We start from the raw sequence: 16,625 nt of genomic DNA, 5'->3' as shown, positions 1-16,625 counted from the left end.
GTGCCGTCAGTGTGCCCGTGCAGGTGCATGCCGCCAGTGTGTCTGCACAGGTGCGTGGCATTAGTGTGCCTGCGCAGCTGCGTGCTGTCATTGTGCTTGCACAGGTGTGTTCTGTCTGTGCCTTCGCAGACAGGTGCGCGCCATCAGTATACCTGCACAGCTGTATGCCATCAGTGTGCCTGCACAGCTGCATACCACCAGTGTGCCTGCGCAGGTGCATTGTCGTCAGTGTGCCTGCACAGGTGCATTCCATCTGTGCCTGCGCAGATACGTGCCCTCAGTATACCTGCGCAGCTCGGTGCCGTCAGTGTGCCTGCGCAGGTGCATTCCACCTGTGTCTGCGCAGATACGTGCTATCAGTATACCTGCGCAGGTGCGTGCCGTCAGTGTGCCTGCGTAGCTGCATGCTGTCAGTGTGCCTGCGCAGGTGCATTCCATCTGTGTCTGCGCAGATACGTTCCATCAGTATACCTGCGCAGGTGCACGTCAGTGTGCCTGCGCAGGTGCATTCCATCACACAGATGCAGGTGCCGTCAGTATACCTGCGCAGATGCGTGCCGTCAGTATACCTGTGCAGGTGCATTCCATCTGTGTCTGCGCAGATACGTGCTGTCAGTATACCTGCGCAGGTGCATGGCCTCAGTGAGCCTGTGCAGGTTCATTCCATCTGTGTCTGCGCAGATACGTGCCGTCAGTGTGCCTGCACAGGTGCATTCTGTCTGTGCCTGCGCAGATGCGTGCCGTCAGTATACCTGCGCAGGTGCGTGCCATCAGTGTGCCTGCGCAGCTGCGTGCCATCAGTGTGCCTGTGTAGGTTCATTCCATCTGTGTCTGCACAGATACGTGCCGTCAGTATACCTGCGCAGGTGCGTGCCATCAGTATACCTGCGCAGGTGCGCGCCATTGGCTTCGAGAATCTTCTGGAGCCCAAGTGCTCCCGAAATACCAACTCCGTACTGCACATGCAGAACATGCATTCTCGCGTACTCGCTCATGCACAGTACAGAGTGTCCGTCTTCTGGAGCACTCAGGCTCCCAAAGATTGCCGAAGTTTCCAGCAGCGGTGGATGTGAGTGTTCATCGATCAGAGACTGCTAATGAGGGATTCATCGCTGGAACGTGGGCACCATGAGGAGAACAGGGAGGCCCTATAGCACCCAGAGCCTCCCCTCTCCTTAGGTGAGTATGTGCAAAAACTATAAGCAACCTAAACTTATCCCAACGTTACTCCCTGGCGTTCCAGAAGTCTGCAGTTCCCCTGCTGGCCACAGGGTGGTGCAGTGCACAAACAGGAAGTACTGGCATCTACCGGAAAGAGATTGGAGGTGAAGCTGGAAGAAGAAGCAGAGAGGAGATGATGCTGCTGGAAGTGGCTGCAGATGAGGTAAATAGAAGCAGATATAAAGCACATTCTAGTATTATGGCTCTTCATGTATCAGAAAGCTGGAAACCCCAGAGAGGGGCAGCCATGTTTCCTTTAGTGATGTCATTCCAGAGGAGGGGGGTAGCAGCAACACTAGGCTATCACAGGCAGAATCTGTCACCCTTATGCGGAATTTGTATAGTCAGTGGTGGCTTGTGGACGTCGTCCATTTGTCCTGGTCTTCATACTTCTGCAGATTGCGATCTTTGGGATATACGAGGATCCATATGTGATGTACATGTATACTGTATGCCTCTGAAGAAGCGATCTTTGATCATGAAACACGTGTCAGGCAGTCGTTTTGGTTGTGATTTGGAGTTCTGGAAACTGTGTTTACCCGAGTGTCCGCAACTGTGAAGACCTCTTTTGATATGAAGAATTAAAAGACTACTAATTGTTCATTTAGAGCCCCATTTTGTTTGTTTGTTGTGAATCTGGCATTTGATTAGGGGTGGAACTACACTGTTGGGTTTTATCTGAACCGTGTGTTGAATAAGGCATTGTTGCTAATCAGATTGATGCCGTTCAGCTCCTTTTCCTTATTCATGGCCGCACAATAGCCAACTGAGCCCGTCCACACATGCGCAGTGATCCAGAGCCACGGGCTCCATGCCACAGCACATGAGCGGGTGGCTACAGCTTGGCCATGAATAAGGAAGTGAAGCTGCGAGCCTCCCGTCGTGGAGGGGGCCGCACTCTGCAACAGGAGGCTTTAGACAAGCGAGGGAAGCCTCAATAGGACCCTGAGGCTTCCCTCTCTTCAGTGTTTTGAACCTGAGATTCTGGCAAAGATTTAGCATGTAATGATGGTCCATCTAGAAAGTAGAGATAAAGCATGCTACCTTAGCTCTGGCATAAATCTGGTATTTTAAATTCTAAAGCCTCCAGAAAACACTGTTTTTATTTTACAATGCTGTTAAAGCGGATCCGAGATGAAAAACTTAACTATAACAAGTAACTTGTCTATATATCTTATCTACAGTTTAGATAGTTTACAAAGCAAATCTAGCTGCAAACAGCTTCAATAGTTTATGATTATTTATTGCTGTAATACAATGAGGGCAGCCATGATCTGTTTGTCACAGGCTGAGGGCTGGAGATGCTATCAGCTTGCCTGTGTGTAATGTGACAAATTCAGTCCTCCCTCCTCCCCTCGGCCTGTGAAATCTCTGGCTAGTAATACCTCTTTCTCCTCCTTGCCCAGACTGAGCTCCCATAAGCCCTTGCTACATCTGTCTCAAAGTGCCAAGGCACTCTATGGGCCCGTTTCCACTATTGCGTGGCGAAATCGCTGCTGCAAAATTTGCATGCGGATGCGAATTCGCATGAAAATTCGCATGGATGACGATGTATGCGAATTTAACCATGGCAATGCCGGTGTGCTTTTCCATTGATTTCATGCGAATTCGCATGAAAATTCGCATACAAAAACAGCATGCGAATTCCCTATTAAATACATTAGCGGCGTTTCGCATGCATTCCACTCGCAGACGAATTCTGCGGGTCTTTTGTGCGTTTTTTCACCGCTGAAAAAAACGCACCTCAACAATGCTACAGTGGAAACAGGCCCATCCACTTGCATTACATGTGCGAATCCGCGATAGTGGAAACGAGCCCTAAAAAGCAGCAGGCGAGGCTTGTTTATAGGGAATTAGAGTATTAAAACAAAACAAGAAAAGTATTGGGCTTGAAGAATGCCCTATAAACTATATAAAAGAAACACAATTATGCAATGAGTAAACGTTTATCTCGGATTCACTTTAAACATGAATGCCTCCTCTGAAACGAAGCAACCCTGCAGCTGAAATCTCAATTAATTCCCCCAAAATCCCCCCGGGGAAGATTTGGGCAGCACTTCCGCTTAGAGGTAGAGCTTTGAGCAATAGCTCTGCCTCTACTCCATCAATGTGCGCGAATCGACGCCTCTCCCCGCCCCTCTCAGTCTTCTTTCACTGAGGGAGGTGGAGAGAGGCGGCGAGCAGCACTGATTGACTGTACTGGAGGCAGAGCTACAGCCCAAAGCTCTGCCTTCCCTGGGCAGCAAAATCCACGACCTGGAAATTCATGGATTTTTGCCCCGGGAGTTTAGGGGGATTAATTAAGTGTTCAGCCATGGGGATGCAGCGTTTAAGAGGGGGCATTCATGCTTAACAGCATTGTAAAATAGAAACAGTGTTTTCTGGAGGCTTCATAGTCTCTTTACGTGAGTAGTATAAAAACAAGACCGCACCATGGAAGGAGGAATATAAAATGAACACATGGGGCCGATGGATGCAGCGGAGGCGTTAATACATCATTATAATGACGCCATATTTGTTTGTTGTCTTAAGGGGCTTATTCATAGAATATTCAGTACATAAGAGACAATCCGTGCACCGCATTCTTCAATCGCATTATTTATTCCAAATTGCTGCCAGCAGGATTTGACATCATGGTATACATGTTCACATCATATGAGAAGTGGAAAGATCTGACCTGCATCCAGGACGGGTACGGAGGTGTGACCTGGGGGTGGTAGGACGGCACAACAGCCGTTTCGCGCCGGTGTATCGCTTGCTCGCGTGCGTGTGTCCTTGGGCAATGGCGGCGTGTTCGGACTTCCGTGTTGTAGACAGGAAGCCCCGCCCATCACGCTCGCCATTGGTCCATGGAACTGTGATGCGATAGTGATTGGGCTGAAGAGGAGGGGACTGGCCACGTCATGTGGCGTGAATGACAGAAGGGGCTATTCCCTGGTGCACCAATGGGTGTAAAGGAGGAGGAAGATCGCCTTATTACGGCGAATAAAACGTGAATGTGCTGCGTGAACAACGTTGTATGGCTGCGGAACTGCAGCTAACTGGCATAACCATGCTGTAAAACGTGTAAACACATGAAACCATGTACACATAGAAATACATCTGGGCCAAGTGCAATAAAGAAAGGGGGGTGAACTATAAGGGAGGAATGCGTTCCATTCATTTCTGTATACATTCCTGAGATCATATCCGTACCCCATGAGTTTCTTATTACTTACTAACATAAAAGGCCTTTCTTTTCCTCTCTTACCCTTTGATGAATACTATTTATTTAAGAAGGAAAGAAAAGGCCACCTCAATCTCCCAATTAAAATCAACATGCTGGCGGAGGAAGGCATGTAGAAAAGGACACAAGTATTCAGGAGAAGGAACTCCTAAAAATGAAGGACTGCTCTTCAGTTCTCCCACTCCCGCTCACCTCTTCGGGGGCCTCCTCGGTTCCCACCTATTTCAATCCCTCTAGAGGGGTATCCGGGCGGGGACCAGGATGGCAGGAGATGTACTCCCCCAATGCTCACTGAAAGGAGCAAGCTGGGAGCATTTACACGTGACAGGGGGAACAAGAAGACCGCAGGGTCCTCGGAAGTCGGTGGCACTCAGCGAACCACATAGGACCCCCCCCCCCAGGGGCGGGGGTGCATCGGATGCGGCAGTGCACACAAGGGGAACTTCGTGCATGGGAGGGGACAATCAACGGGGCGAATCCATTTCCCCTCCATGATGTCCCCTCTTCCTTCCATGCAGGAAAGAGTGGTATTGCCTCCAAAACATTGGTGGCTGACTCTGTCCACCCATAGCATCCCCACATTGCACCTGCCACAAAAAAACCACCCAAATCCGATCCCAATCCCCCGGGCGGGTACCCATGCATCGCGGGGTGTCACCTTCGAGTACAAACCAATGGTGGGAGCAGCAGTGGCAAAAGGAGAACCAAAACCCAGGAAAGAGAACAGCTCTGCATGGGAGAGCAAGGAGAACAGGCGGGAAGAGGGACAGGACGAGACCCAAGGGGGAACCCCTGTGCTAGTCCAGAGTTGGGTGGGCATAGTTAAACATAGGAGGACAGGAGAAGGGGAGGAGGACAGGACAGGGAGGGAACAGAGGAGAGCCCAGTGGGAGAAGGGGGGGGGGGGGGAAACAACCCAAAGGCACAGATTTTCCCCACCAGGGTGCACACAGCCCTCGGTGTGGGACCGCTCTGCGTCCTAGGGGTCCAAAAAGCAGGACAATTCCAGTCTATCATTGAGGCCCAAGGGCCCCATCGCCTCCGTACGTAGAATCACCCGGGATTCTCGTCGGGTAAGCTCCTGGTCCCTATTGCCTCCCCTTCTGGGATTGGTGACATGCAGAAGACCTGCAAATCTCAGACATTTTGCCCTGCCTCCATGGGCCTCTCTGACATGGTCGATCAGTCGTGGGCACCCCTTCCCTGATTTTATGGATTTGAAATGCTCGCCCACCCTCTCCTTGAGGGGCCTGGTGGTTTTGCCCACATAGAAAAAAACTTCTCATATGATGTGAACATGTATACCATGATGTCAAATCCTGCTGGCAGCAATTTGGAATAAATAATGCGATTGAAGAATGCGGTGCACGGATTGTCTCTTATGTACTGAATATTCACAGTTGTCCATGCTTGTTCTGATGCACGCTTCTGTACATGCCACAAAGTAGAGAAACACAACGGACGGAGTCACTAATTAAAGGTGCAGGGACCGAATTCCACCCCCATCACTGAGTGCCAGGCAAACCTACTCCTTTTGTGTACTGTCTTATTCATAGAATTACAGTAAACTTTAAGCACAATGTTTATCGGGTATTACACAAACCACATTATACTCTAAACTTAAATGATGTTTGTACAATGTGAGGAAAAGCTGACCAAGTCAGGCAGTGACGCACATTATTCAAGAAACAGATGTATCTGCCAGAATTATTATTTTTTTAACAATACCAGTTCCCTGGCAGCCCTGCTGATCATTGTGGCATCAGCAGTGTCTGAATCACACACCTGAAACAAGCATGCAGATAATCTTGGTCAAACTTCAGTCAAATGCTCCTGATCTGCATATATTTATTCAGGGGGCTATGGCTGAAAGTATTAGAGGCAATCGATCAGAAGGACAGCCAGGTAACTGGTATTGTTTAAAAGGTAATAAATATGGCAGCCTCCATATCCCTGTCACTTCAGGTTTCATTTAACATGCATTACACAGTTTGAGCAGCCCCTCTAAACTTAATTTGCCCTTTGTGCAACGTACTTTTGTGAATATACGTACTGTATATTCACAAAAGTACATTGCACAAAGAGCAAGTTAAGTTTAGAGGGGCTGCTCAAACTGTGTAATGCATGATAAATGAAACCTGAAGTGACAGGAATGTGGAGGCTGCCATATTTATTACCTTTTAAACAATACCAGTTACCAATATGTCTTCCTCTGGCTCCACCCTCAGCAGTACCTCCTGCTCTATGAAAAAAATTATGGCCTCAATTCACTAAGGGCAGTTAGGTACAATAATTTAGGTCGGTAAAATACAGTATTCTGTACTTTACACTTTTTTTTCCAAATTCACTAAAATTTCCCGCAAGCAGTAAAAGTCCGATGATTTACCAAACAAGCATGCTTCAATTCACTAAGCCCTGCTTATTAAAGTGGATCCGAGATGAACTTTTACTCATTGCATAATTGTGTTCCTTTCCTATTGTTTATAGGACATTCCTCAAGCCAAATACTTTTTTGTTTTTGTTTTAATACTCTAATTCCCTATAAACTAAATAAGCCACGCCCACAGGTTTTCAGAGAGCCTGGGCAGGAGGAGAGGGAGGTATTACTAGCCAGAGATTTCAGAGGCAGAGGGGTGGAGGAAGGAGGAGGGGGGATTAGGTTTTTTCACAGGCTGAATGCTCAACATGCAGATAAGCCTGCCTCTGTGTAATGTTTACAAACAACATGGCTGCTGTCATTCTATCACAGGAAGAAATAATCATATTCTATTGAAGCTATTTGTGGTTAGATTTGCTGTGTAAACTACGTAAACATTAGATAAGATATATAGACAAGTTACTTGTTATAGTTAGTTTTTCATCTCGGATCTGCTTTAAGTCTCACGACCTTTTGCTGTGTTTCAGCCACTAGAGGGAGCACTTATTTGTACCAGTATACAGATATGCACATCTAAAGGTATACAGAAAATCAGCTGTTTTCTACATTACCAAATGCTGTAATGCTTAGTGAATTGAGGCCTATGTTTCTGCCCTCCACCAACACTTTCAACTTGAATCCTCCGCAGACACATCACATATGGCCTCTATGCTTCCCCTTTTGCTGACATCTTAGATATCCCATCATTTTATACTGTCACCACCTCCCTCCCCCAGCATCACTCCCATCCTTACAGCTCAATTGCCCAGGTTTTGGCCTAATGCGACCTGTGCCAGGCTCAACCGGCACATATCAGCTAATTATTACTATAAAAAATTTTTTAGCACTCATGCATTGCTGTTTGTTTTCAGTACAGAATGTTCTGCCGGTGAAGTCTGGGGCTCAGATTACCTTTTATAGAGTCTCCACCTCACTCCCTGGTATGTGAGAGAAACGACAAGAAGCACATTGTAAAGGAACTGTGAGCCACTGGCAGGACATTTCTCCATGCAGGAGTGGTAGGATCTAGAAGGACTGCAAAGACGCCATGATGGAGAACCAACCTCCCCTCACATCACCAGGTAAGAGGAAACTTTCATTTTTTACTAAAGAGAGAGCAGTACGGAGGGTCCACCTAGATCCCCCATCATATGACAAACACAATGGCCTTGATTTATAAAGTAGTGCTGCTATAACAGTGCAAGCTCCATGACAGCTACGCCACCTAAATCCAGGGCTGCGTGCTACACTCGGTCGTGCAGCATATCTAGGCACTTCCCTAGTTATGTGCGATGCTTACATAGTAATTTGCGCTCCCAGGTGCTGCTGTGAAGTATTGTGACCGTGAAGTATTCTTCACTAGCGCGGCCGCTACTATGTTAATTAACATAGTAACATAACTAAAACAAAGCATGCTACGCAGCTTGACTTCGCGTAGCATGCAGCCATAGATTGAGCTTGCGCTGCTGTCATGGAATGTGTGCTGCTATAGCAACGCAACTTCATAAATCAAGGCCTATGTATTCAGTCAGTGTGTGTGTTTCCTACAGATGGATCCAGTAACAGAAACCCACCAGAGGGACGGACAGGTCCTCTTCATTCTACACAGGAAGATACCACCACCACCTCCCACCACGATCAGGTAAACAGAGATAGGTGACGTCAAACCACATTCCCCCAAATCTCATATTGGCATTCAGTGATTGTATTCCCCGATTTTATGACTGCAGGCCGAAGAATTGACTGATATGAAAATTGTTGTTAAAGAGGAAGGAGAGGCGTACATGAAGGATGATAAACCGTCTATGGAGGAGGAGGATGAAATGAGGACCATTAAAGATGAAGAAGAGAGGACCTGTATGAGGGCTGATCAGGAGGCCACAGAGGCTGACATAATGAGGATAATTAAAGTGGAAGAAGAGACTGATATGAGCTGTGGTCCGCAGCCTGCGGAGGAGGAGGCAGGAAGGATGAAGACCATTAAGAAGGAGGAATGCCCCTGGATGATAAGTGCAGGTAAATAACAAAAGGCACACAGACATTCTTTACATTCTCACTTCATGAGATGATATTGGATTAATGTTAGAGCGCACCTGAACTCAGAACTTCATGTCAACTCTAAAAGATAAGCAACAGCATAATAACATTTACAACTGATACAAACCCTGCAATAAATCTGCAGTGTGTGTACTTCCTGCTTTCATGGAATCAGACATATTGTTAACATCCTGTGTTTAACAATTAGCCTCTCTGCTGTGGCAGTCAGCTGACACAGGGGAGAGATCAAATTATAACCTGTGCTTAGTCACAGATGATGAGGCATTAGACAGGCTAAACTCTCTAAATACATACAGGGTGCATTTCTCTGTTTTCCTTCTGTTCTGTGCAAAAGTTCAGGTCCACTTTAAAGGTAATGAAACAGTTTGCGGATACCCGCAGGTAAGTCAATCAGTTATTGGAATTGGATGAAGATGCAGAGAGATAGTGGTAAGTAAACACAGCTGGTGGTGAAGGATGGGGACAAGCAGGCCAGAGTCTCACTAAACTGGGCTGTAGAAACACAATAGGGAATAGTCAGAGAGGATAGTACAGATTTCAGATATTCTGTATTTGCTGATAATTTCGCTGTGTCATGATAGTAGTGTGAAAACGGGCCTTCTTTCACCAGGATACCTCCCCCACAATGTCAAACTATTTCTCACTTGTCACTTCTACTCAACCCCATTCCTCAGTATAACATCATAGTACCAACAAATGAGGAGGCGATACGGTACACCACATGAAAGGCCCATCTCCATTCCTCAGTATAACATCATAGTACCAACAAATGAGGAGGAGATACTGTACACCACATGAAAGGCCCATCTCCATTCCTCAGTATAACATCATAGCACCAACACATGAGGAGATACTGTACAACATATGAAAGGCCCATCTCCATTCCTCAGTATAACATCATAGCACCAACAAATGAGGAGGAGATACTGTGCACCATATGAAAGGCCCATCTCCATTCCTCAGTATAACATCATAGTACCAACAAATGAGGAGGAGATACTGTGCACCATATGAAAGGCCCATCTCCATTCCTCAGTATAACATCATAGCACCAACAAATGAGGAGGAGATACTGTGCACCATATGAAAGGCCCAACTCCATTCCTCAGTATAACATCATAGTACCAACAAATGAGAAGGAGATATTGTACACCATATGAAAGGTCCATCTCCATTCATCTGTATAACATCATAGTACCAACAAATGAGGAGGAGATACTGTACAACATATGAAAGGCTCATCTCCATTCCTCAGTATAACATCACAGCACCAACAGATGAGGAGATACTGTTCACCATATGAAAGGCCCATCTCCATTCCTCAGTATAACATTATATTGCCAACAGATGAGGAGGGGATACTGTACACCATATGAAAGACCCATCTCCATTCCTCAATATAACATCATAGTACCAACACATGAGCAGGCGATACTGTACATCATATGAAAGGCCCATCTCCATTCCTCAATATAACATCATAGTACCAACACATGAGCAGGCGATACTGTACATCATATGAAAGGCCCATCTCCATTCCTCAATATAACATCATAGTACCAACAAATGAGGAGGAGATACTGTTCACCATATGAAAGGCCCATCTCCATTCCTCAGTATAACATTATATTGCCAACAGATGAGGAGGGGATACTGTACACCATATGAAAGACCCATCTCCATTCCTCAATATAACATCATAGTACCAACACATGAGCAGGCGATACTGTACATCATATGAAAGGCCCATCTCCATTCCTCAATATAACATCATAGTGCCAACAAATGAGGATGAGATACTGTACACCATATGAAAGGTCCATCTCCATTCCTCAGTATAACATCATAGCGCCAACAAATGAGGAGGAGATACTGTACACCATATGAAAGGTCCATCTCCATTCCTCAGTATAACATCATAGCACCAACACATGAGGAGGAGATACTGTACACCATATGAAAGGTCCATCTCCATTCCTCAGTATAACATCATAGTGCCAACAAATGAGGAGGAGATACTGTACACCATATGAAAGTCCCATCTCCATTCCTCAGTATAACATCATAGCGCCAACAAATGAGGAGGAGATACTGTACACCATATGAAAGGCCCATCTCCATTCCTCAGTATAACATCATAGTACCAACACATGAGGAGGAGATACTGTACACCAAATGAAAGGCACATCTCCATTCCTCAGTATAACATCATAGCACCAACACATGAGGAGGAGATACTGTACACACCATATAAAAAGGTCCATCTCCATTCCTCAGTATAACATCATAGTACAAACAAATGAGGAGGAGATACTGTACACCATATTATAACATCATAGCGCCAACAAATGAGTGGGGGATACTGTACACCATATGAAAGGCCCATCTCCATTCTACAGTATGAGGTTGATTCATTAAGTTTCGCTGCTACAGCAGCGCGAGGTAATAATCTCCAACGCAGCACTGCACTAACCTAACTGCCTAATGACTGCTTAAAGGAATACTATCGATTCACATATTTTTTTCAATTGACACAGGAATTGTTTGGGATAGTGCTAAGTACTGGTGTATACATTTTAGTAGCAACTTCTTTGTTTACTGTTAGCAAAATACTTTCAAAGTTTACTGACGCCAAAACTGGCGGCTGACTGAGCCATGAGGAGAGGGGAAATTCCCCTCACACTTGATCAGTTAACTCTATGTGTAGTTCTGTGTGTGACAGAGAGAACAGCTGCAGCTCCTGTGTCCTGTGTTTCTGACTGAAGTGTCTGAAGAGAGCAGAGGAAATGTAACTAATTGTCACAGCTTTTCATACTGTTATTGCTTTCAGAGTTTGATATTTGCTTTCTGTAGTCTGATATGCAACTCTGGCTGTGCATTGAAGCAGACACCCCTTCTGCAATTGATTTGTCCCAATATAGCTAAATCCTACCCTCAATAAATTACAGCTTTTGCCTCTGATATTTAACATGAGAAGTAGGAAAATGCTTACACTGCTACTTGGACATTATTTGCACACTGTCATTTTAGAACACTTGGGTATCGATAGTATTCCTTTAACGCCAATTGGCATGAACAGCACATCAGCCCCAGGACCACTGCATGCCAATTGGCGTAAATTGCTAGGGGCGGAGATTGCAGGGGATTGTTTGCGCTGCTGCGCGCGCATCCCCACTTGAATGTCACAGCACAGCTAACAGCGGCGATCACCGCTAGGGACTGTTAGATGGCGAAACCGATCTCTAATAACACTGTACAGCGCTGCGATCTAAGGCAGCGCTGTACTGGAGACACACGGCTGTCTCCCTGTAGGAGACAGGAGCCTTCTGCTGTCATAGGCAGGCGGAGGGAGGAAGGGACCTGAACAAAAATAAGAATAAAATAGTATTATTTAATGGAAAAAAAAATCAAATATTTATAAAAAAATAAGATAAACATCCTGGGAGTGATCATAGCCCACCAAATGAGAAAGCTCTGTTGGTGGGCAGAAAGGGGGAGGGGAATCACTTGTGTGCTGAGTTGCTTGGCCTTAAAGCTGCAGTGGCCTATTTTGTAAAAAATTGCCTGGTCACTAGGGGGGTTTAAGACCGCAGTCCTCAAGAGGTTAACATTTGTACCCATTTCCCTGCTTGAGCTCTGTGAAAATGCTATAAGAACAGCATATGCGATGTGTAATAAGAAAATATATATGCCTGAAGTATTACTATCATTACTGCTAGTATGACTGGTCCTCTTTTTACCCCCAGCAGATGGACACAATGTCTGGGATAACTCAAAGGGACGTCTTATCTCCCCTCCAGATGGTGCTGCAGAAGATAATGGCGTCACACAATGTTCTCCAGGAGGAAACCCCATTACTGGAAATACACATCACAGCCTTTACCACGAGGAGAGATCACCAGGTCCCTCTAAGCCTGAGGAATCTTCTGATCTATCACATACCATCACTCCGAACACCCACCCAGAGTATCATAGTACAGATAGACCTCATTCTGAACAATCTTCTTCCAGTAACTCACTTTCAGACAGACAAGCAGGTGATAAGAAGTTTTCATGTGCTGAATGTGATAAATGTTTTACGAGGAAATCAGCTCTACGTGAACATCAGAAGATTCACACCGGGGAGCGGCCCCACGTGTGTTCAGAGTGTGGCAAGAGCTTCATCCGAAAACAACACCTTCTTCTGCACCAGAGAACTCACTCTGGGGAGCGCCCCTTTTCATGTACAGAGTGTGGGAAAGGTTTCAGCCAAAAAGGACACCTTCTTCAACACCAGAGAATTCACACTGGTGAGCATCCTTTTACCTGCACAGAGTGTGGGAAAAGCTTCATCCAAAAAGAAAGTCTTGTTACGCACCAGAGAAATCACACCGGCGAGTATCCGTATACTTGTCCAGAGTGTGGGAAAGGCTTCACTAAAAAAGGGATCCTCATTACGCACCAGAAAAGTCACAGCGGTGAACGTCCATTCAAGTGCCCAGTGTGCGAGAAACATTTCACTGGAAAAGGAGTCCTTGTTCAGCACCAGAGAATTCACAGTGGTGAGCACCCCTTTAAGTGTCCAGAGTGTGGGAAAAAGTTTACGCATAAAATAAGCCTTCAAAAGCATCAAAGGATTCACACCGGTGAACGTCCTTTTACGTGTTCAGAGTGCAGAAAGTCTTTTGCTCTGAAAGAGAACCTCCTTAGACACCAGAGCATACACACAGGCAAACGACCTTTTACATGTTCAGAGTGTGGGAAATCTTTTACATGTAAGTTATACCTCAAAGCACACCAGCGAGCCCACACAGGAGAGATGCCATGCAGGTGTACACAGTGCGGGAAAGGTTTCCGACAGAAGGCAAGGCTCACAATACACATGAGGACTCACATACGTGAGCGGCCCTTCTTATGCTCCGATTGTGGGAAACATTTCATCGATGAGCAAGACCTTTTAAGACATCGAAAACGCCACACGGGTCCGTTTACATGTTCTGAGTGTGGCAAACATTACAGTGAGAAACGGTACCTTCTCAAACATCTAAAAAGGCACGCAGCCGAACAAAGTTTTATATGTTCAGAGTGCGGGAAATGGTTCCCTCGAAAAAGCAGTCTTCTTACGCACCAGAGAAGGCACACAGGCGAGCGTCCTTTTTTATGTACCAAGTGCGGAAAGCGGTTTATTGAGAAGCGGTGCCTTCGTAGACATCAGAGCATTCACACAGGCGAGCGCCCTTTTGTGTGTTCAGAGTGTGGGAAATGTTTTGCTCAGAAAGGAACCCTTCTTCGACACCGGAAAGCTCACAGAGGTGAGGGGGGTGCTTCAAGCTGAGGAAAGATCTTAGTGGGATGTTAAGTCCTTCTTTCACATAGTGGATATCACATGAGTATTATTATGTATGTGCAGATAGTTAGCTTGACAGAAAGTATAGGACATAAAAAATCTCATCCATTGATTGTGTATCACTTACTATAAAACATACAGGTAATGAAATAGTCCTAGGAGCTCTATCTCTAACAGCAGCCACTGATTTAAATACACCATCAGATAGCTTAACGAGTGGAAAATTAATTATAAAACTGGGAGTCATTTCAAATTGCACCTCTGTGTAACCACAGCAACAGTACTTTGGGGTACAGACTGTTCAGAGTGCAGACAATCGGAAACTTCTGCTTTTCCTCACAATTCATTGCCTGTATAGAACAGGAGTCCTTGTTTCTCCTTTTCAACACCTGCATTATTTAGTCACTGTTGTTCTATTTCTACACCCCTGCCTTCAATTTACAGGCTAACAATGGAATGTTATGTAGTACTGTGGAATGCACTTAGGATTGTTGTAAGCAAGGGGAAACAATATTAGCCTTTAATGCTTGCAATGTAAGGAAAGGTGCTGGGCTTTTCCTATAGACTGCTGTGCAGAATGCTCACCTGTGACACGGCAAGAAACACTTGTAAATGTGTTTGCTGCTGTTAATAAAGTTATTTTTTTTAAATGTGTATGTCCTGTATCTGATTGATGTTTCACATTGTTCTGTCTGCAGAAGGTGTGGCCTTTTTATATCTGAATAGCGTATAAAGCATTGTACATATACCATAGATCGGGGCAGTTGGAGACATTTCTACTGAGACTCTTGTGTGGATACAGGCTTGCCTATGTGTCACCTCATGGATCATCTCTGCTAATTGCTTCTTACCCCCCCCCCCCCCACTGGAATCTGATCCATTATGCACACAGATGTCATCCAACCTCCCCCTTCATAGCTACAGAATGCATCACAAGGCTCTACCCTATACATGTCTGTAAAGCATCGGTGTCCCAAACTGTCGCCCAAATGATCGAGTTCCAATCCCAACATGCAATAGTCTTCATGCGTGTGTGTGCACCTTAAACAAGAAAGAGAAGGTAATTGCTGGTTATCACTCCCACATGTCTAAAAATCAACTCCCAGAATGCATCGCTTTGGGATTATTTATTTTTTTAAGCCATTACCAGCTAAACACACATCCAGCGCTGCTGCTTAGTTACTGCTTTTGAAAAAAAAAAAACTGTTGCCCCATGAGGAAATGGACTAGTCCAGAACCTGACATATCTGTCAGATTTTTACTGCCTACTGTAAGTGACAGCGACTTCTGAAAAAAAATAATTTATAGTACATTTCACTTTGGGAGAAATGTACATTTATATATGTATTTTACATTTTTGTAATAGTTGTAATTTTTGTAATAGTTGTCCTTTAATTACAGCTGTCTCTGTCATAAATTGACACACACACACACACACACACACACACACACCTACACACACACACACACACACACACACACACACACACACACGCACACACGCATTTTGGTCCATTGATCTGGACTAATAAAAATCCACAAACTGATACATGCTTTTTGCCTGTGCTCCTGTTCACCATATCTTGCCACCATACTGAACTTACAGGGAACCCCCGTTATAGCATCTTTGAATAGGCGTTAGTCTACTTTAGGGGACCCAACAGGAAGCCTCATAGGGAACAGTTCTCCAAACACAGCATCCTCTCCAGCATGAAGCTCTGTAATTGTCTAAATATAGTGTGGGCGTACTTTACTACAACCCATCTGAAGCCTAGACGTTAGAGAGGGTGCCGTCCACCCAATCACGTTAGCAGAATTTCCCTATGAGTTAGGTGCTAGAGACTAGTGCTTTTGAACATTCTGACAGAGATTCCTCTCTGCCTGTTGGGCTGAATTTCTTTCTGCTGGAGATTCTCATTGGACGGCTCAACTGGCCTGTAGGAAACCATGTTGAGAGATTCACAGATGATCATGCCAAAGCACCCTTCAGTACAGTATGGCTGGAGCGAGGCAATTTTTTTTTTTTGGGGGGGGGACTCAATAAACAAATGAACAGCTCAATAAGAACTTTTTTTTTAATAGGAAATGCCATTTTTTATAACAGTAGTTTTTAATGCCCCCCCCAACCACCTGAGTGTATTGATAACTATACTCATTCTAAACCTTTGGAGAGGAGTACATGGAATCCCCTTTATTTATAGGGGGCTTATACATTCCACTAAGAAGTAATCTTACCTGAGGATATCACCACATATGAACATATCATTCCCCTCATCTGCTTCTTGTAGACAGTGGAGCTGGAGATAAGCCCTTTATGTGCAAAAAGGCGAGGAAGGTACCTTCCGGCACCCAAAATTAGCTGCTGTGCCGCAGTATTG

The 16,625-nt window shown here is 45.3% G+C and overlaps 1 protein-coding gene across 4 annotated transcripts; it reads left to right on the top strand.

Annotated features, from left to right (window-relative positions):
- The first annotated feature begins 1,309 nt into the window (after window positions 1-1,309).
- On the top strand, window positions 1,310-14,849 carry LOC137535105 (oocyte zinc finger protein XlCOF6-like). 4 transcript variants are annotated; one of them, XM_068256908.1, is made up of 5 exons: window positions 1,310-1,384; window positions 7,736-7,945; window positions 8,414-8,505; window positions 8,594-8,879; window positions 12,671-14,849. In XM_068256908.1, the coding sequence occupies exons 2-5, from the start codon at window positions 7,912-7,914 to the stop codon at window positions 14,233-14,235; spliced, it is 1,977 nt and encodes a 658-aa protein (XP_068113009.1). In that variant the 5' UTR covers window positions 1,310-1,384; window positions 7,736-7,911; the 3' UTR covers window positions 14,236-14,849. The 4 variants fall into 4 exon arrangements, with proteins under 4 accessions (XP_068113009.1, XP_068113007.1, XP_068113008.1 ...); XM_068256906.1 differs by having other exon boundaries at window positions 12,668-14,849; XM_068256907.1 differs by having other exon boundaries at window positions 1,325-1,384; window positions 7,741-7,945; window positions 12,668-14,849.
- Window positions 14,850-16,625: the final 1,776 nt, after the last annotated feature.

The sequence above is a fragment of the Hyperolius riggenbachi genome, chromosome 10 (assembly GCF_040937935.1).
Source record: "Hyperolius riggenbachi isolate aHypRig1 chromosome 10, aHypRig1.pri, whole genome shotgun sequence".
NCBI classification, from domain to species: Eukaryota; Metazoa; Chordata; class Amphibia; order Anura; family Hyperoliidae; genus Hyperolius; species Hyperolius riggenbachi.
Note: the sequence above shows the minus strand (reverse complement) of the source record. Positions and strands in the feature narration are given on the sequence as shown.

Coding starts and splice junctions, on each gene's coding strand:
- LOC137535105 (XM_068256906.1), top strand. CDS start 7,912: ATGATGGAGAACCAACCTCCCCTCACATCACCAG. Junction 7,946..8,413: donor ACCTCCCCTCACATCACCAG/GTAAGAGGAAAC, acceptor TGTTTCCTACAG/ATGGATCCAGTAACAGAAAC. Junction 8,880..12,667: donor CCCCTGGATGATAAGTGCAG/GTAAATAACAAA, acceptor TTTTACCCCCAG/CAGATGGACACAATGTCTGG.